The 19,575-nt window shown below is 41.7% G+C and overlaps 1 protein-coding gene across 27 annotated transcripts in view; it reads left to right on the top strand.

Annotated features, from left to right (window-relative positions):
- The window catches only part of RBFOX1 (RNA binding fox-1 homolog 1), a 520,491-nt gene that overhangs the window by 325,663 nt on the left and 175,253 nt on the right, over positions 1 to 19,575 (top strand). For 22 of the 27 annotated variants that reach the window (XR_004536479.1, XM_033914609.1, XM_033914610.1 and 19 more), the window contains 2 exons: positions 9,700 to 9,774; positions 11,745 to 11,784. Coding sequence is in view for 26 of the 27 variants with exons in the window: in XM_033914609.1 (XP_033770500.1) it covers positions 9,700 to 9,774; positions 11,745 to 11,784 (115 nt within the window). In the remaining variant the exon portion in view is untranslated. The remainder of the gene's footprint in view (positions 1 to 9,699; positions 9,775 to 11,744; positions 11,785 to 19,575) is intronic. The other 5 variants (XM_033914629.1, XM_033914618.1, XM_033914620.1 and 2 more) reach the window with 1 other exon arrangement.

Genomic DNA, 19,575 nt, shown 5'->3' with positions numbered 1-19,575 from the left:
GCCAAAAGAAAATGTAGCTTGCTCCAGACTAGAGAGTTGCGCGGGGACAGAAATCAAACCTGTCACTGCCTGTTCCTGGCTAGAATCAAATCTGTTCCCGCAAGTAATCTTTTCCATTCCCCTCCCATCCCCATAAACTTCTGGAGTAGTTATTTCATTTAGTTATGCTACTGAGTAAATGGGTCTCTGTTAGAGACCCATTTACAAATAAGCAAAGACACTTTTTTTTTTTTTTTGTTCAATCATCTTTATAGAAATTTTAAGATATACAACAGTTGGGCATCAATGACCAATAAGCTAAGCCAGTAATGGCATAAGAATGCATTTTGTCAATCATTACCACAAAAGGAAAGGTACGGTAGGAAACATCATACCAAAACAAGAACATAGAAAAAAGTAGAACTGGTCAGACGTGTAAAATACAATACACAACAAATAATTCATTATACAATCATATACACATACACTGTAATAATACTTATTAATCATACAATTAGTGAAATCAAACTATAACTTCACCCTCTCATCCTTCTTCCAATATAATCATATAATTTTATAAAATTATCCCACCCTCCCCTCCTTATACTTCAATAAACAAAAGGAGAGAAATACATTTTTAACTAATCAATTATAATCATTCCTTACAATAATTTGTTAATGGCTCCAAGTTTCAAGTTTCAAGTTTATTTTATTATTTGATTGAACGCCTATCAAAATACTAAGCGTTGTACAATAGTAATTAAAACATTGACAGAAGTACACAAAGACTAACATCTTAACACACTACATGGGTTGTTTTTTTGTTTGTTTTTTGTTAATCTATTAGGATACAATAGGAAAAGAGGGGGGAGAACTACAATGTTTATTAAAAAGAAAAGAGACAGCAAAGGAAAGCACAATGGGAGGGGAAATCAAGAGTTGCTGGACTTGAAATGAATAGACAATTGTATAGTCAATTGTAGGCATCTTTAAAAAAGAAACATTTTAAATTATTTTTTAATTTCTGTAGATTGTTTTCAGATCGTATGTATATAGGTAGGGAATTCCAAATCGTGGGGGCAGTTACCGAAAAGATTGTATTACGTCGAGTACCTATTATTCTTAAGGATGGAATATTAAGAGTATGCTGTGAGGTAGATCTTAGAGCTCTTGGAGGGTCGTATGGAATAAGAAGTCTGTCAATAAATGCAGGAACATGTGTTTGTATTGTTTTGAAGGTTAGAAGTGCTATTTTAAATGATATTCTATATATAATGGGTAACCAGTGGGCTTTTTGTAGAAGAGGAGTGACATGATCAACCTGATATAAGTTTGATAGCTGTATTTTGAACTATTTGTAGACGTTTTATATCCTTTAGGTTTATCCCTTTCAGTAAAGAATTACAGTAGTCCAATTTGGATATTACAAGGGAGTGAATTAGTGTAGTAAGGGATTTGGCATCGAGAAGGGGGTCCAAAGATCTAATCATCCTTAATTTATAGAAACAGTTTCTGACTAGAGCACTAATTTGTGAGCGAAATGTGAGTTTATGGTCAATTAACACGCCTAAAATTTTTATAGTAGTGGTTGGTTTAAGTGGAGTATTATTAATTGAAATAGGAGCAGTTAATTGTAGTCCTTCTTTCCATGAGAATAGCATGGTGTTAGTTTTAGTAATGCTTAGGGAAAGCATATTTGTATTTAACCAGTCATGGATAATGGATAATTTTTTATTAATAGAAAATATGTCATTTGGACTTGAAGGGTCAATGTTGTGTAATAGTTGTAAGTCATCGGCGTAGGCATAAGCTGTAAATCCGATTGATTGACAGAGAGTCAGAAGAGGTGCCAGATAGATATTAAACAGTAATGGAGATAGAATAGAGCCTTGAGGAACACCGAAGTTAGAAGAAAATGGTTTTGAAATGGAATTATTAAAATGGACGGTGGAAGATCTGTCAGTGAAATAAGATCTAAACCATTCCAGAGCTTGATCGGTTATTCCAATGGTAGCAAGTCTTTGTAATAGCAAGAGGTGATCAATGGTATCGAAAGCAGCAGCAAGATCCACAGAAATTAATAATACACACTTATGTTGGTCAAGGTTGTACTGTATGGTTGTTGTGAGACCTAATAATGAGTGTTCTGTAGAATGATTTTTACGAAATCCTACTTGATTAGGATGCAGTACCTGTGTTTTATCAATGAAGTCTGATAATTGCTGAAATACAAGTTTTTCGGTTAGTTTAGCTAAGAACGGAAGGTTAGCTATTGGACGATAATTTGAAGTTTCTGTAAGAGAGTTTTTTGGGTCTTTTATCTGCGGGTGAAGAATTGAGTGTTTCCAATCTGGCGGGAGGGTTGCAGAGGTAAAGCATTTATGAATAATTTGAAGAATGTAAGGTCCCAGTATAGAAAAGTAGCGTTTATAAAGAAAAGGGGGAAGAGGGTCAGTATTAGACCTCCATAAACTTTTTATAACTTTCTTGTTGGATAGCTAATATTTTCTCCATTTTAAAAATATGGCACAATGAATTCCACCAAAAACTATAACTTAATCTATCATAATTTTTCCAGTTTCTCATAATTTGCTGAATAGCAACTCCTGTCATTATGAGTAAAAACTTATTGTTTTTATGAGATATTTGACTTTTTTCCCTCATTGAAGTTCCAAATAATATTGTATCATATGAAAGTGCCACCGGATTCTCAAGTAAATTATTAATTTGGAAATATTAATTGGGAAGAATACATACTTTGTAAACGGGTCTCAGTCAGTGCCTCTAATGTAAATACAAAATATAAATACTCCAATTGATGAGGACCCTCAAGCTATGTAAGCGGAGGACTTTCTTTGAAGTGGCTTGGGGTCCCTTTTCCCAAGCTTGGCAGGCAGCAATAGCATCCCTAAGTCACAGATGCTGGCACCTCACTGGCTCAGGGATGCTGCCTGTGACTGCTATGCTTGGTGGAGGGAAGTTCTGGTCGCCTTTGGAGGAGAACCTCAGCTAGCGGTGCTTAGGGATCCCCACCAGCCACAGCAAAGGTCAGCAATGGAGAAATAAAACCAGAAATGCATTTCCTTTTCTTTTGAACACAATATGAAGAAATCTGCTATGTACATTTCCCAAAGTTAACATATTTCAGTCAATAAATTCATTTTTTTCTTTTTTTTTTTACCTTTGTTTTGTAGAGATTTATTTTTCTATCAAGTTGATTCTGCTTTTCTGTCTTCTTCATATTCTTCTTCAAGTGGTTGCTGTCCATTGGTTCCTCCTACCATGGTCCAGCATTTCTTTCTTCCCTCCCATTGTACAGCATCTTCTCTCCCTTCCATCCTGGATCATTCTCCCTTGTTTTCCTCTTGCCTCTCCTGTACAGCATTTCTTCCTCTCCTCCACTCCCATGTGTAACATGTCTTCCTCTCTCTCACACTATCCACCATCTCTCTTTGTCTCATTCCTTTCCTTAGTGCAAAAGGAGTAGGGAAGGAGAGAGACAGAGGGATCCAGGGTTCTTCTCTCCCACCCTCTCTACTACCACATCCAACATTTCTCCCTCTCTCATCCCTTGGACTATGTGCAGCATTTTCATCCCTGCCCATCAGCCCCATACCCAACATTTCTCCTTTTCTCATCACTCTCCAGCACTATTCCATATCTCTCCCTCCATTCCCTCCACCACCATGTCCAACATTCCTCCCTGTTGCATCTTTTTCAATCTGTCCAACTGTTCCCTCTCCACCACCATATCCAACATTTCTCTCTCTAATCTTTTCCCCCCATGCATCTATACCTCAATCCTCTCCCTCCCTTTGCCCAATAATTCTCTTCTTTTTCCATTCCTATGTGCACCATATCTCTTTCCCTCTCACTCACACATCCATGTCCAACAATTTTCCCTTTATATTCCCTCCCCCACCTCAGCATCTTTTCTTTACTACCTCCATCCTATGTACCAAGTTTGTGTCCCTTCCTCTCTCCCTTCTCTGTACCAAGTTCATGTTCTCTCCTTTCCTTCTGTGTTCAAATGCGCTCCTTACCTCCCTTTTGTGTCCCGAGTTTGTGCCACCTCCCTCCTTCTAGCCTTTGTCCCAAGTCCATGCCCCTTCCGTGTCCCAATACACTCCTTCCTTTATCTGAAGTTCATGCCCCTCTCTCTCCTTTCCTTGGCCGAACACATACATGCGTGCTCGCTCGCTCCCTCCTTTCTGTGGCCCAACTACTTCCATGCCCCCTTCACACAAGATTGTATCGGAGCCATCCAGGACGACCGTCTCCTTCCTGCCTTCCAGCCACACTTACTTCCTGCACGTGGAGGACCCTCTGATATCAGCTCTGACATTGGAGAAAAGGCTTCTGAATCAGTTTCAGGCAGCATGCTGGGAGCTCTGTAAGCTGCTTTGTTGAAGGGTCGAGTTAGGCTGGAGGGCAGGAAAAGGAAGCGCACTATTGAGGTAACATTCGAGCCCCTTGAGGTGCCTCTATCCCCACAACTCCAGGAGGTTTTTGGTGGCTGGTGTGTTTGGACCTAACGGGGAGGAGGTTTGTTTGCAACTTTGTCTATAATAAAAAAAAAAAAAATTCTAAGGTGATGGGGGAATTCTCTTTCAGGATGGATGATATTGGAGATGGAGATGGAGAGGAGGGAGCTCATAATCAAAACTTAAATACATCTAAAAACCTACCCAAGTTGGCACTTGGTCATCCTACAAGATAGGTCAATCAAGTGCCGATAATTGAAATATCATTTTGGATGTATCCAGGGACTTTGTAGGCCGTTGAATCCCTGCACAGGGGCATTTCTGGATGAATGGTTAGGGTGGGATATGGGTAGGATGTGGGCCAACCTATACTTAGTCATGTTGCAGGGGTAATCAGATGTTTGATGAGACTTCCTAGGTGAAACTTAAACGTTGTAAGTTAGATGATGTAAAAGCAGGTATAAGTGCCAAAAAGTGATCAGATAACCACTGCAGGGACAAAGTAAAGACCCACACACACTCCCCCCGTGTTCACTGACCATGTTGCACTCCCACAAAGTTCAGAATAAAAATGTTCATACCTGCCTCCAGAACATCAGCACCTGCTATAGGAAAGCCTAGTAGAGCTTCATAGAGGTGGCTTAAGTAGTCTGGGGGCTGAGATAGTGAACCATAGAGAGGAGGACCCAGGTCCTTAAGCCACTCTAATCACTATGTTCAAGGTAGAAAATGTGAGTACCCCAAATCTTACTGTACTGCCATATAGGTAGCACCTGCAGCCATAAGGGCTATTGAGGTTGTAGACAGGTGGGTATATTGGGTTTTGGGGGGGATCACCATAACCTAAAAGGGAGTTCTGGTGAGATGTATATGTGGCACCCTTTTTGTGAAATTCACAGCAGTGCCCTATAAGTTACCCCACTCTGTTGCCATGTCTGGGCGGCCAGTCCATCACAATGCTGGCCCCTCTCACATCCAATAGGTCTTGTTCTGTGTGTTTGGGACTTGAACAAATTTTTGGTTGAGAATGTAGTGTAAAGATAGATGTAGTGGTGGTCTAAACGATGAAATGTCTGGACGTACAGATAGACGATTATCGAAAAAAAAAAATATTTTAGACATACTTTTCAAGAATGGACATTTTGCCACTGCCAATTTTGGGCGATTTGCGTCCAAATCGGACGTAGACGTATCTTTTGATTATGACCCTGCATGGCTGCCAGAAGTGGAGCTGGACCCCTGAATCAATATGCATCCTGCTATGTTGGGATCTGGGAAGTTTGGGGCATGTTCAACATTCAAAAGCTCCACAGGGTGCTGTTCAGGATTTATTGAGATGTTGATATTGTTATAAACTGAATTGTATTGGCTGTTTACTTGAAGGTGTGATTAAAGCTACAGCTCATGTTTGTCCACTAGACAAGGTGCTGGTATGTTATTGAGCAGTCGTGATAATGCTTTGGGGATTTGAGAGACAATACAGAGTTATGCGAATGCTAGAGTTAGCCCTTTTCACTAGGACGTGAACGTATCATCATTCTTACAGATATCTTTTTACTTTGATAACTTTTCAATATTTTTTAAAAATTCACCCCCTCTTTTACTAAGGCGCGCTAACCGTTTAGTGCGCGCTAATCGAATTAACACGTGCTAAATGCTAACACGTCCATAGACTGTGTAGTGCACGCTAAATCAGTTAGCGCACGCTAATCAGTTAGCGCACCTTAGTAAAAGAGGGTCTAATTTAGTTCTGCAGACTTAACTACAAGTATATCTATTACCATTTATCAGTTATATAGAGCTGAAAGGCATATGCAGCGCTGTACATTTTGACATTTAATAGATGGTCCCTGCTGAGAAGAGCTTACAATCTAACTTGGACAGACAGACATTACATAGGGTTGGGGATGGGTGTGGTGAGAGTGAAAGCACTCTCGGTGGTCTTTTAATTGGACCTTGAATGCTGCCAGAGATGAAGCCCGCTGCAGGGATTCAGGCAGCTTGTTCCAACCATATGGCACAGCAAGGTAGGAGGGATGGAGTCTGGAGCTGGCAGAGGAAGAGAAGGGCACAGATAGGAGGAACTTACCAGCTGTGCAGAGCTTGCAGGGGAGGTGGTGATCGTAGGGCGAGATAAGTGAAGAGAGAGAGTGAGGGGCAGCTGAGTGAGTGCATTTGTAGGGCAGTAAGAGGAGTATGAATTATATTCAGAAATGGATGGCAGTAAAGGAGAGTGTGGTACAGTGGTTAGAGCTACAGTCTCGGCACCCTGAGGTTGTGGGTTCATACCCCGTGCTGCTCCTTGTGACCCTGGGCAAGTCACTTAATCGTCCACTGTCCCATTAGATAGACTGTGAGCCCACTGGGACAGATAGGGGAAATGCTTGAAGTACCTGTATGTAAACCGCTTTGAGTGTGGTTGTAAAAGTTACAAAAAAGGCGATATACAATCCCAATCCCTATCAAGTTTCAAGTTTCTTTATTTTTAATATACCGTCTATCAAAACAAGTGTCTAAACGGTGTACAATATAATGAGATTAAAAAAATAAATAAAAAGGTGAATAAAAGCAATATCTTATCAAATATTAAAAATACTAGACGGGTTCACATTGACGTACCTGGAACGAAAAGAAAGTTAGGGAGGGGAAGTTTTTAAATACATCGCAGTAAAATTAATAAAAAAAGGGAGGTAAATGGGGAGTGGTGATACATTAAGGTGGGGATCACTTCAAAAGAAGTGTTTTGGTGTTTCAAGGCTTCACGAGTTTTAAGTTTAGCTTTAAATTTTCAAGAGAGTTCTCTAATCGAAGATCTAATTGAAGGGCATTCCACAGAGAGGGGGCGGTGACTTTAGGAAAGGAGCAATGTGAGTATAGCGGCTCTCTCGGAATATGAGTTATGCAGACAAATTCTGGATGGAAAGTACGGCTGAAATTCTGTAGAAGATGCTCTATCACCGCCTAACCAACCCATTGGGGGCACATTTCTAAAAAAAAAGAATGAAGATGCCAGTCTCACGCCGATGGATGCCTAAGGCTTGTATGGGCGTAGTTTATTTAACCTGAAGTGGCCTTAGGCATCCGTAGGTATGTGCCTCCCTAGGTACAAGACTGACACCTTAAATGTAGGCCTTTAAAATTCTGGCCTACATTTAAGGCACCTGTGTTAAAAAAAAAAACTAACCACATTCAAAAAACGGTTCCGATGAGTAATTGATACGCGATTGGCATCCATTTCTTAGGTGTCCTCTGATACTGGCACTGTTTATAAAATCTTGGCCTAAGGCTTTGAGTATTTCTGTGGCATAGTGATGGTCTGAAATAATCACACTCTTTTCTTGCTTGTAAAGCTGCATGAATATCTCTGTAGATTAATTTAACTACTCACAATTAAAGGCGAATTTGAAATAGAACATGCAAATTGGAATTAAGATTTCCAGGTCAAGACATGTCAAACTCTTATAGTGTTTCAGAAAAAAAAAAATCTGCTGATGTAGAGTACTAAAATACTTTCAGGAAAAAACATGCACTTTGTCTGGATTTTGAAAAGCTTCCAGCTTGGGACCACGTCGGGAGGGTTATCTGCGCATGCACGGATGCAACGTGGCGATATCGTACATCTGCACGCATGTGCACCTGCATGCATGCGTGTGGCATCGTCATGTCGCACCTGCACATGCGCAGATGCCCTTCTGATGCAGGTCCGAGCACGAGAACAGGTTGAGGGGGGCGGGGCTTGGATGGAACGGAGCGGATACGGGTGGAACTGGGCAGGCCTGGGGGCGGGGTCAATGGGTCTGGATTTTACAGGAGTAAAATCTGGTAACCTTAGGTATAGATCATTCCACACAATCACTTGGTTGGTGGTAAGGGGGGGTGACAAAAGAACAGTGGAGGATTAAGGAAAAGCCACCTCCCCTAATCCCTTCAGTAGAATAATGTCCAAAACAAGCACAGCTCCAAAACTTACCTCCCTGCCTCTTTGACTAACCCCCTTTTTTACTAAGGTGCGCTAACTGATTAGAGCACGCTAATTGAATTAGCGCTCGCTAAATGCATGCATGCATTAGTGTTTAGCGCGCCCTAATCAGCGCACATTAGTAAAAGAGGGCCTAAGCATGGTAGAGGTTTCTACTGTGGCCTGGAGTGCTAAATGCTCTGACATAGAATTCCTATGAGCATCAGAGCATCTAGCGCCCTGGGCCACTGGGCATCTAGCGCTAGGCACTTGTGTATTCCTGAACTTGATCTTTGTGAGCAAAGATATGTACCGTAATTGTCTTCTGAAATGGGAAATACATATGTATTTTTGTCCTCGCTCCAGCCACACCATCTTGCCATATACACTAGAGAACAACACTGAGGCTACCAGCCTAGTGTGCTTGAAAGTCAGCATCTACTAGAAAGCGTCCCATAATACACAGGGGGTGCTGGAAGATTCATTCTTAGAGGCACAGTTGCAGTAACCTACTACAGGCAGGTTTTATATGTTAAAAGCAATATTAAACGCACACTTCAACACAGATAACCTGTGTTTTTGGGGGCAGAACAATTAGTCTTAGGTGTTATATAGAATAGTGACAAGCTGAAGGTAGCACCAGATTCTGTAAGGGTAGTGAAGTGGGCAGTGAGCTGTCTTTTTTTTTTTTTTTTTTTTCCTCCAGCTCCATCCCCTGGCAGGGGGATATAGCTACTTGTCTAAACTTGTCTAACTTGTCTAACTTCATAGTTTACATGTTTCAATTCTGGCTTTCTAAAACTCGATGCTCTACATGCATGCAAGATCCATTTGGAAATATTGGCATTTGCACATGTAAATTGAGAATAGGGCTTTTAAAATAGCCACCTTAAGTGCAAAAACGTGACATAGTAATGATTCTGTATTTTCATCCTGCACAATGAATTCCCATCTCATCTCACCACTGAATAGCAAATCAGACGGTGTTTATGGTTGTAGAATGTTTTCATTGAACTTTTTGCCTTATCATTTGCAACCTTGCCAAAAATCCTAATATTTGCTTTCTGAAGCAAACTCATTCACACAGCCTTGCGCTGCCAACATTGCTTGCTTGTTTCCACAAAGAAACAAGTAATTGTATTGGTTATTAGACGAGTAATGAAAGAATCATAAAATGACTGTACCACTCGTAATTAAATCTGGTTGAACAGTTCAAGAATATTTGATTCATTAAAAGGGAAAGGGGAAACTGCTGAGGTACCAAATTCTTTTTCACAGATGCTTCCAAGCCAGTGCCAGGGGATTACCACCTGAAATTTCACAGAGCTTACATGCGGGAACCTATTTGAATAGGTAGTAAAATCCATTCTTACACATTTGACAATCAGTTTATAATGCTATACTGCTGTTTGTTTCTTGTTTATATTATGTACTGTCCTACATCTAATTACTTAAACCAATTGTTTCAACTGAGTATTTTATTAACTGTCCTACACTGACTATTGTAACTAATATTAATAATTGTTTGGCCTGCTTCCTTAGCCAAGCTGTTCCAAAAGTGTTACAAAATAAATTGGACTAATCACAAAACACATACTTTCCAGATGAAGGGCCATTTTTACAAAGCTATGGTAGAGATGCTCCCTTGGTAAATAGGAATTAAACGGGCTTCGGTGAATTTGCCACGGGGGAATCGCTACCGCAGCTTTGTAAAAAGAGCTCTAAAATGTGTAGCACTATTAGTCTGACTTTTGCCAACTTGAAACTTCTTGAGTAAATGATTAGCGATAAATTTTAAAGCCATCAATAAACTTATCTGGCTTCCCTTGAATTTTTAAATCCTTAGGCCTGGATTCTAGTAATGGCGTTCCAAAGTTAGGTGGAGGTAGGCATCCTACCACCATCTAACTAATCAGTCGGGATGCACGTTTTTGGTTTTGGTTTTGGTTTTTTAATCAATGTGTTGAACGGTACTTCCATTGAAGGTGCTGTTCGCACACCTACGGAAGCTCCTAGGCGTGCCTAAAGACGTCTGAGGCCAGAGTGGGTTGTGTGCTAATGGAAAAATTAGTGCACGGCCATTAAGTCAAAAAAAGAGGAAATTTGGCCATTTCTGGCTACAGTACAAATGGCCTTAGTGCATTGGAAAGACACATGTAAGGGTCTGAGACCACATGTAAGGGGTCTGAGATCACTTTTTACCACAACTTAGTTAAAGAATCCTACACTATTCCTTATCCATTATTTTTAAAACTAGTTTTCAAACATCTGCAAAGTATTTGGATACAAATGATGTCTCTACATAGCCAAAGGATTCTTTTAAAATGAGAGCGTTTGGGTTTTGACGGTCATTTCTAATGCAAAGTGGTGGTTATTCTTTTTCAGCCCCGTCACCATCAATAGCTTCAATGTTCCACCCACAGACCGTACAAAGGTCTCATTCTCAGCTGCTTGCTGTAAGATTTAAGCAATGCATGTAAGGGGGAATTCAGTAAAGTCACCCAAAGTTAACCACCAGGATGATGCGCACTAAGCACTAATCTATAAAGGCAGTTCCATATGGAATGATGCTACTTTTGGGGGTTTTGCCAGGTACTGTTGACCTGGATTGGCCACATTGGGGCTATTCTGTTCTTATGAACTGTCTTTATAAGATATTTGCTTAGCGCAATTTTGGGCTGAACTTTGGGCATGAACACTTATGCCAGCCATAGGCCATGGTTAGGCATGGAAATTAAAGTATTCTATAAATCAGGGGTAGGGAACGCCGGACCTCGAGAGCCGTATTCCAGTCGGGTTTTCAGGATTTCCCCAATGAATATGCATTGAAAACAGTGCATGCAAATAGATCTCATGCATATTCATTGGGGAAATCCTGAAAACCCGACTGGAATACGGCTTTCGAAGACCGGAGTTTCCTACCCCTGCTATAAATGTTTGCCTTGGAATGCCCTTGACCTGGCCACCGCCTCTTTAGAGTTGCACGTGAAATAAGTTAGGTGCACAAGTTATAGAAAAGGGGCAAAGTGCAAATCCTCATGTAGCTATTAATGACTGACAATTTACAACTGTTAACGCCAATAATTAATTGTCATAATCTATTTAACCAATAAGTTTACATACAGATCTGTGGGTTGCACCCTAAATTGAATTCCAAACTTTGATAGGCCAATAGTGAATCCAGCGGCTAAATGTCCCTTTTTCCTCTGTTAAATTTTGAGACCAGGATTGCCTTTGACAATGTTGGATATTGCTGCTAGTGTCTTTAAGTGAAGGCATGTACTAAATTTGTTATTTTTCTTTGTGTGTGTATATCCTTGCAGTGTTGTTTACCAGGATGGATTTTATGGTGCAGATATTTATGTAAGTATATCTGGATATGCATGTCATTGTATATTGTTATAGCGTATCTCCATTTTGGTTATTCAATATGCCCAGCCTTGCGGGGAATACCTGTCATGTTATAAGATGATTCTCATCATTACATCTATCACTGTCTATTAAAGCTGATTTAACTCTTCAATCAGGTTCTGCATAGGCAGACATTTAAAAGAAAAATGTAAATAGGAGTTTGAGATTATTCTCATAAAATAAAAAATGGGTACCGTAATCACTTTTTTTGGTCCGAATAATCCAGTGATTCCCAAACCTGGTCTTGGAGGCACCCGACACAATCAGGTTTTCAGGTTATCCACAATGAATATCCCCGAGAGATCTGCATGCACTGCTTGGCTATTCATTGTGGATATCCTGAAAACTAGACAGCCTGGGGTGCTTCCGGGACCAAGTTTGGGAATTGCTAGTATAGTCGATTGACAGCAAACAACTGGGTTCATTGTTTTGCATTAATGACTCCTTTTTGGTTCAAAAATCAGCTTATTTTAGACATTTTTGTACTCAGTGCTTCTTTTTTTGAGGGCCATTTTAAACAAAAAAAAAGTCTTACTAGACCAGCCACATAAACATCCCAGCAAAGCAGCGGGACAGGCTACGTTGCATTGCAGTTAATGTCACATAAAACATCCAAGGTACACATCATATTATAGCCCCTTTACAGTATATTGTATGATGAGCCTTCCAGGAATAGTAGTAAACCCTTCCAAATTCTATAAAAAGTGTTAAAAACTGCACAGACAAATTTGGGTGCATGCACAATTTAATTCAATAGTGAACCAATTAGCACTGAGATTGGAATCTTAAAGAACAATCTTCGGTGGTCAATGGAATTAATTAAAGGTTATGAGGTTCATAGTCTAAAAACCTGCCTAAATCAGCACTTGGATGACCTAAAAGACAGGTTGTCCAAGTGTTGATAATTAAAACGAGTTTTTAGACGTATCCAGAGACTTTTTAGGCCTCTGAATGCCGCTATGCATCCAGAGCTCAAAGGGGCATTTTTGGAGGAGTGGTTAGGGCGGGAGGTGGACAGGATGTGGGACGACCTAGACTTACCCCCTCTTTTACTAAAGTGTGCTAACCGATTAGCGCGTGCAAACTGATTTAGTACGTGCTAAATGCTAACACGTACATAGAATATAATGGGCGAGTTAGCGTTTAGCACACGCTAAATCGGTTAGCGTGTGCTAAATCGATTTGCGTGCGCTAATTGGTTTGCACACCTTAGTAAAAGAGGGGATTAGTTGTCCTGCAGAGATAATCGAAAGTTTAACAAGCCTAGACGGAACTTATATGTTGTGACTTAGGCGATCTAAAACAGATATGTGCCCAGAAGGTATCCAAAGTGATCAGATAACCACTGCAGGGACAAAGTATAGACCCCCACACACTCTCCCAGTGATCACTGACCCCCTAAAACGGCCATAAAAATTGGAATAAAAACGTAAATGCCTGCCTCCGGAACATCAGCACCTGGCATAGGAAAGCCTAGTAGAGCTGCACAGAGGTGGCTTAAGTAGTCTGGGGGATGGGCTGGTGAACCATAGAGAGGAGGACCCAGGCCCATAAGCCACTCTAACCACTACATTCATGTTGAAAAATGTGAGCCCACCAAAATACCCCCAAACCCTACTGTACTGCCATATAGGTGGCACCTGCCGCCATAAGGGCTATTGGGGTTATAGAGAAGTGGGTATAGTGGGTTTTGGGGGTGTTTTGGGGGTCTCACCATGACGTGCAAGAGAGTTGTGGTGAGATGTTTATGTGGCACCTTTTTTGTGAAGTTCATAAGGTGCCCCAACTACTCTGTTGCCTATCGCTTTTGCTCCTCCCACATCTAAAAGTTCTTGTTCTGGGCGGTTTGGACTTGGACAAATTTTGGGTTAAGAATGTGGTATAAAGACAGACAACTTGGTGGCAAATGGCTGGACGTATAAGCAGACGATTCTAAAAAATATATATATTTTGGATGTATTTTTCGAGAATGGACTTTAGACGCTGCCAACTTTGAGCGACTAGTACCCTAGACCCAAAACAGAAATAGATTTTTTATTATTATTATTATGCCACTCCAAGTGTGTAAATTCCCATCCTATATTTTATACATTGGTCCATAAAGGGTGTGTAAATGGGGGGATAATGGTCAGATCAGGAGCATGCCTAGAATTCTTGCACAGAGCTGTAGAATATGGGGGATCTGCGCCTTACGCCACATTTCAGTTTGTGTAAATGGCCACGCCTAAAGTTAGATGCATTTTCTGGTAACATAGTAACATAGTAGTTGACGGCAGATAAATACCCGAATGGTCCATCCAGTCTGCCCAACCTGATTCAATTTAAATTTTTTAAATTTTTTCTTCTTAGCTATTTCTGGGCAAGAATCCAAAGCTCTACCCGGTACTGTGCTTGGGTTCCAACTGCTGAAATCTCCGTTAAAACCTACTCCAGCCCATCCTCTCCCAAACAGCCATATACAGACAAAGACCGCGCAAATCTGTCCAGTACTGGCCTTAGTTCAATATTTAATATTATTTTCTGATACTAGATCCTCTGGGGTTCATAATCCAAAAAAAAACCCATCTAAAAAGTGTTCTAAATGGCTACTTGGACGATCAAAAAGCCTGATCGTCCAAGTACCCATAACCAAAGCTGGTTTTTAGACGTATCTATGCTAGGCACTATTCTACACTGTGAACCTCCCCCCCCCCCCCCCCCCCCCCCCCCACACACACAGAGACACACAAAAAGAACACATTAAAGTGTTTTACATCGTATCTTCCACAGAACTCCTTGTGACCCTGGGCAAGTCACTTAATCCTCCAGAGCCCCAGGTACGTTAGATAGATTGTGAGCCCACCGGGACAGATAGGGAAAATGCTTGAGTACCTGATTGTAAAACCGCTTAGATAACCTTGATAGGCGGTATATAAATCCTAATAAAAGAACTTGGCGATTATTATGAAATTTACCCCTCCTTTTACAAAACCGTAGCACAGCTTTTAGCGCCGGCCGCAGTGACAACAGCTCCAACGCTAGAATGATCTTTTCACTTCAGGTAGTTGAAGCCAGCAACGTGCTCGATTTTAAGAAAAAATGGGATACACATGTGGGTTCACTTCGAGGAAGTGCTTGGGGGGGGGGAGGGTTCTTCGAGTGGGCAGACTTGTTGGGCCGATGGCCCTTTTCTGCCGTCATATTCTATGTTTCTGATTCCTATGAGCATCAGAGCTGTTACCGCCATGGTTGGTGCTAAAAACCACACAACAGTTTTATAAAAGGGGGTGGGGGGAGTGTGTCATGTCCTGAATTAAGCTGATGTAAAATGCTGTAAATATCTCCTACTGCATCACTGCACTATCTTGTGAAAATGAATTGTTGCTATGGGATGCATGCAAAAACACTAGCTTTGAAGTGAAACTAGTGGCTGTTGTCATTATGTGACAAATGCACCAAATACAAATATTTCTCTGTTGGCCATATAAGTATTATTTATTCAGTTTTCTATACCGTTCTCTCAGGGGAGCTCAAAATGGTTTTACATGAATTTATTCAGGAACTCAAGCATTTTTTCCCTGTCTGTCCCAGCAGGCTCACAATCTATCTAATGTACCTGGGGCAATGGGGGGGATTCGGGGTCCTTTTACTAAGGCGTGCTAGCCAGTTTAGCGCGCTAAACGCTAATGGGTCCATAGGATATAATGGACGCATTAGCGTTTAGTGCATGCTAATATTTAGCGTGCGCTAAATCGGCTAGAGTGCCTTAGTAAAAGGACCCCTAAGTGACTTGTCCAGGGCCACAAGGAGCAGGATGCTGAGGCTGTAGCTTTAATCATTGCATCACAAATCACATATCAAACAGTGGAGTAAATTTCAATCAAATAAAGTTCAAAGAAACCTCCAGTTAATTAAATGCTGGGTATTATGCCAATTGTTCCCTCATCACCAATACCAGTAAAACCTTAGGAAGGAAAAATTAAAGAGGAAAAAAGGCCTTAGAAGCCATGGGGTTCAACTTTGCACCGGGGCTATGAGAGAGCGCTAGACTTACTCATCGACTCCCCTCATGCTTCTGTCATCGGCCAAAAAACCCTCATTGAATGCTGTAGATTTCAAAGTTCTAACGCACTGGCAAATATCTCAGCAAACTAAATATGTAAAGAGAAGTGAAATACAAATATAGCTTTCCTTTAGATGTTCCACCAAATTCATTCACTTCTCTGTTTCTGATCACTTCTGCCGTCTCTGTGCAGACTAAGGGCTAGATTCACTATACTTACCTTAGCGATCCGATCTGTGGCCGAGTCGTCCTGGGCGACCGATTCACCAACTCTCTTCATGAAAATGGGGGCGATCGGAGGCACGCCCCACAGTGACTGCACGGATTGCTGCAGAGCGATCCAGACGCATGTGCAGACCATCTTCTTTGCCTGTAGATGGTCTGCGCATGCGCTTGCTCTCCAGGAAGGAAGGAAGGAAGGGAGGGGGGCTGTGACCTATTTGGACTGGTACAGTAAAGTCAAAGGGGGATTCAAGTAGAAACACAAGGCTGTGATCACTGGTTTTAATTCTCGGTGACTGCTTTCCAAAATACCAGCTCCTCTAAAAATGTCTTGTTTATGCAAATAAATAACAGCACCGGGACGGCAACCTCCTCCCCCCGTCAACTTTAGGATCCTTCCTTTCCCGCAGATGATCCAACCAATCACCTCTCCCCGCAAAGAAAAGCAGGGCTTTAAAAGGCTGAGCATGAAATCGAAGAAGCAAGCGCTTACCAAGGAGGAGTTGCTGGCTACACTGGTGTTATCAACCATGCTTCTCCCTGCCCTCTCTCCTCTCACTTCTCTCTCCCGCTGGCGTGTTTGCAAGAACCAGCTGGAGCCTGAAGCAAACAATGCCATAGTGCAGCCTCATTTTTAACCCACGGGTTAAAACAGCAGGTTAAAAACATGGCCTCGCAGAGAGGCAGGCAGCAGGGCGGCAGAGAGCTTTCTGCACAAGGGAGATGTTTGATGGCTGCAGGGCTGGGATTTCAGGGCAGGCAGAAAGCAGGACAGTCGGAAAGGACGTGAGCGACTGATCCCCAGCAGCCGCTTCTTTTTTGATTGGCCAGCCCAGTTGCTGTTCCTGATTTTTTGTAGTGAATCGCTGCCTTCCTACTTTTGGATGCCTTTCCCCTCTTTGCATGTGTGGATCGGATCGGGAAGAAGGTTAGTGAATCAGATCACAGAGTGGTCACAAAGTGGTCGGGACATGATCGGTGTCCTGAGTGAATCTAGCCCTAAGTTTGTAGCAGATAAAAACTCTGCTGTAATCTGCCAACAATGGTCAATCTTTCACAATATAAAAAATTGTTTCTTCAGGGCTCTCAAATTATTAAAAGCGTTTGCTGTCTTACGATCGGATTTTGTAATTGCTGATGAGGGAATAATTGGTATAATACCTAGCATTTAATTAACTGGAGGTTGCTTTAACCTCTTTGTCACACTCAGCAAAACAAAAGAATAAAGGTAGTACCTTTTTTTATAGGACTAAGGGCTAGATTCCCTAAGGACACTGATTGTGTCCCGACCACTTTGTGATCACTTAACGACCCCGACCTGATTCACTAACCTTACTCCAGATCCGATCCACACCCGATCCAATCCGCACATGAAAATGAGGGGGAATGGTATGCAAATATAGGCAGGCAGCGATTCACTTTAAAAAATGAGGGACACCGACTGGGCTGGCTGATTAAAAAATTAGGGACTGCTGAGGACCAGTCGCTCAGGTCCATTCCGACCGCCCTGCTCTCTGCTCCGACTCGCCTCTTGCCGCATTCACAATTGCAGCCTATTATAACATAACAGGTCCACTATAGTTTTGAACCATACTGCAGTCATTCACAGGATCAAGGAACCCAGAACAGCCTTAAAGAGAGGCAAATTACCTAACACACTCCGCCTTTCTCACACGATTGGCTCTCAAGAACCTAATATTATAGTTACAGTATATTCCTGCTTGCTGAAACTACACAAACTGTTCCTGCGAGAGCAGCAAAAAAAGATACGCTTTGCCCCAGCTGCTCTCTGCCCCGACTCTCCTGCCCTTCCCCGTGGTTTTAACCCATGGGTTTAAAGCAGGTTAAAACCACGGGTTCACAAAGTTAAAAAAAGTAAAAAATTCAAACCTCTGTAAGCATGCGCAGACCATCTACACTTCTACAGGCAAAGAAGATGGTCTGCACATGCATGTGGATCGCTGTTCAGCGATCCGTGCGGTCGGTTGGGGGTGTGACTCCGATCACCCTTATTTGCATGAGGGCGCTTTGTGAATCAGCCCCCCAGCCATGGATCGGATCGGATCACTCATGGATCAGATAGGATCTGTGGGCTTAATGAATCTAGCCCTAAATGCATTGTTTGATTAGCTTTTGAAAGTGACTCTTCTTCTTCAGAAAAGAAATAGGCAAATGTTTATAACTCTCAGTATACAGTATGTAAGTGGAACATCAAAACATTTCAGTGATAAGTCTCACATGAGGAGGTGGGTTGGGTGAGGTAAAAGACCAAAGGGTAGGGTAGGTGAGAGACAGAGAGACATGGGTCTTGTGAGTTAAAGACAGTCATAAAAAAATTCATGGCTTGTAATGTGATAGGAAGCAAAGATCCTTATTGAGTGCTGTCTCCTTCTCACCTACCCCATGTCTCTCTGTCTCTTGCCCGCCCATACCCTTTTTTCTTTCACCTTACCCAACCTCCTTCTTCCTATGAGACTTATCACTGAAATGCTTTGATGTTCCAGTTACGTATACTGAGAGTTGTTAGCATTTGCCTATTTCTGATCTGAAGAAGGGTCAACTTCGAAAGCTAATCAAACAATGCACTAACTCCCTTTTTTATCAAGCTGCACTAGAGGTTTTTAACAAAGGCTGGCAAGGTAAGTGCTCCGCCACTCATAGGAATTTGTTTTGTTTTATTTCTTTTAATTCTACATATTATCTGAAACAGTGGACTAACACGGCTACCACACCATTCATTCAAGATGTAAAATAGATATACTGTACATTGTGAATATTCCATTTTGGACATCCCTTTTTCAATATGGACACCCTAAATAATCCATGACGAGTGTGCATTATTTGTGAAGAGCATGCATTTTTTATTAGTAGTACACACTATTAATTAAGAGTGGGCTCTATGGGCCATATTTTGTTGTGACGGGGTGTGCGTCCCATCACCAGAAACCCTGAAATTAAAAATGAAGGCCTCAGTGAAAATGCACTACCTGAAAACAGCATGGGTTTAAAGTCAGGAACCGATCATACCATTCATGAAACTCATTTGCATACCGATACTGCAAAGATACCCGGGAGTTCACTACTCACCCCGAGGGAAAAAAGGTTTGAAAACAAGACTCCCAGGGCTAGGAACCTGGAAAGGGAGAGCTTGTCATGAGCTCTTAGGCAACCCATGAGGGGATGAATGCTGGCATTGCCTAACCCTTGGTAAGCCAAAAGGATCCCGACGTGGCCAGCTTGTGGCAAATAATTTTGCTCTATGTGGGGCCAGAGTGGACCCAAGGGAACTTAGAGTGGCCAGCAAGTCCAAGAGATGACCAGAGTGACTGGTGGTACCACAAAAATGACCGGAAGTGACTGGTGGTAACCAGAAGTGACCAAAGTGATTGAACGTAATCAAAATGATCAGAAGTGATCACTTGACATCTATTTATGATGCTTAAAATTGGCAGTAAACAGGATGGTGCTTAGTGTAATTC

Source organism: Geotrypetes seraphini, chromosome 11 (assembly GCF_902459505.1).
Source record: "Geotrypetes seraphini chromosome 11, aGeoSer1.1, whole genome shotgun sequence".
Classification (NCBI taxonomy): Eukaryota; Metazoa; Chordata; class Amphibia; order Gymnophiona; family Dermophiidae; genus Geotrypetes; species Geotrypetes seraphini.
The sequence above is the reverse complement of the archived record's forward strand: the minus strand, read 5'-3'. Positions and strand labels throughout refer to the sequence as shown.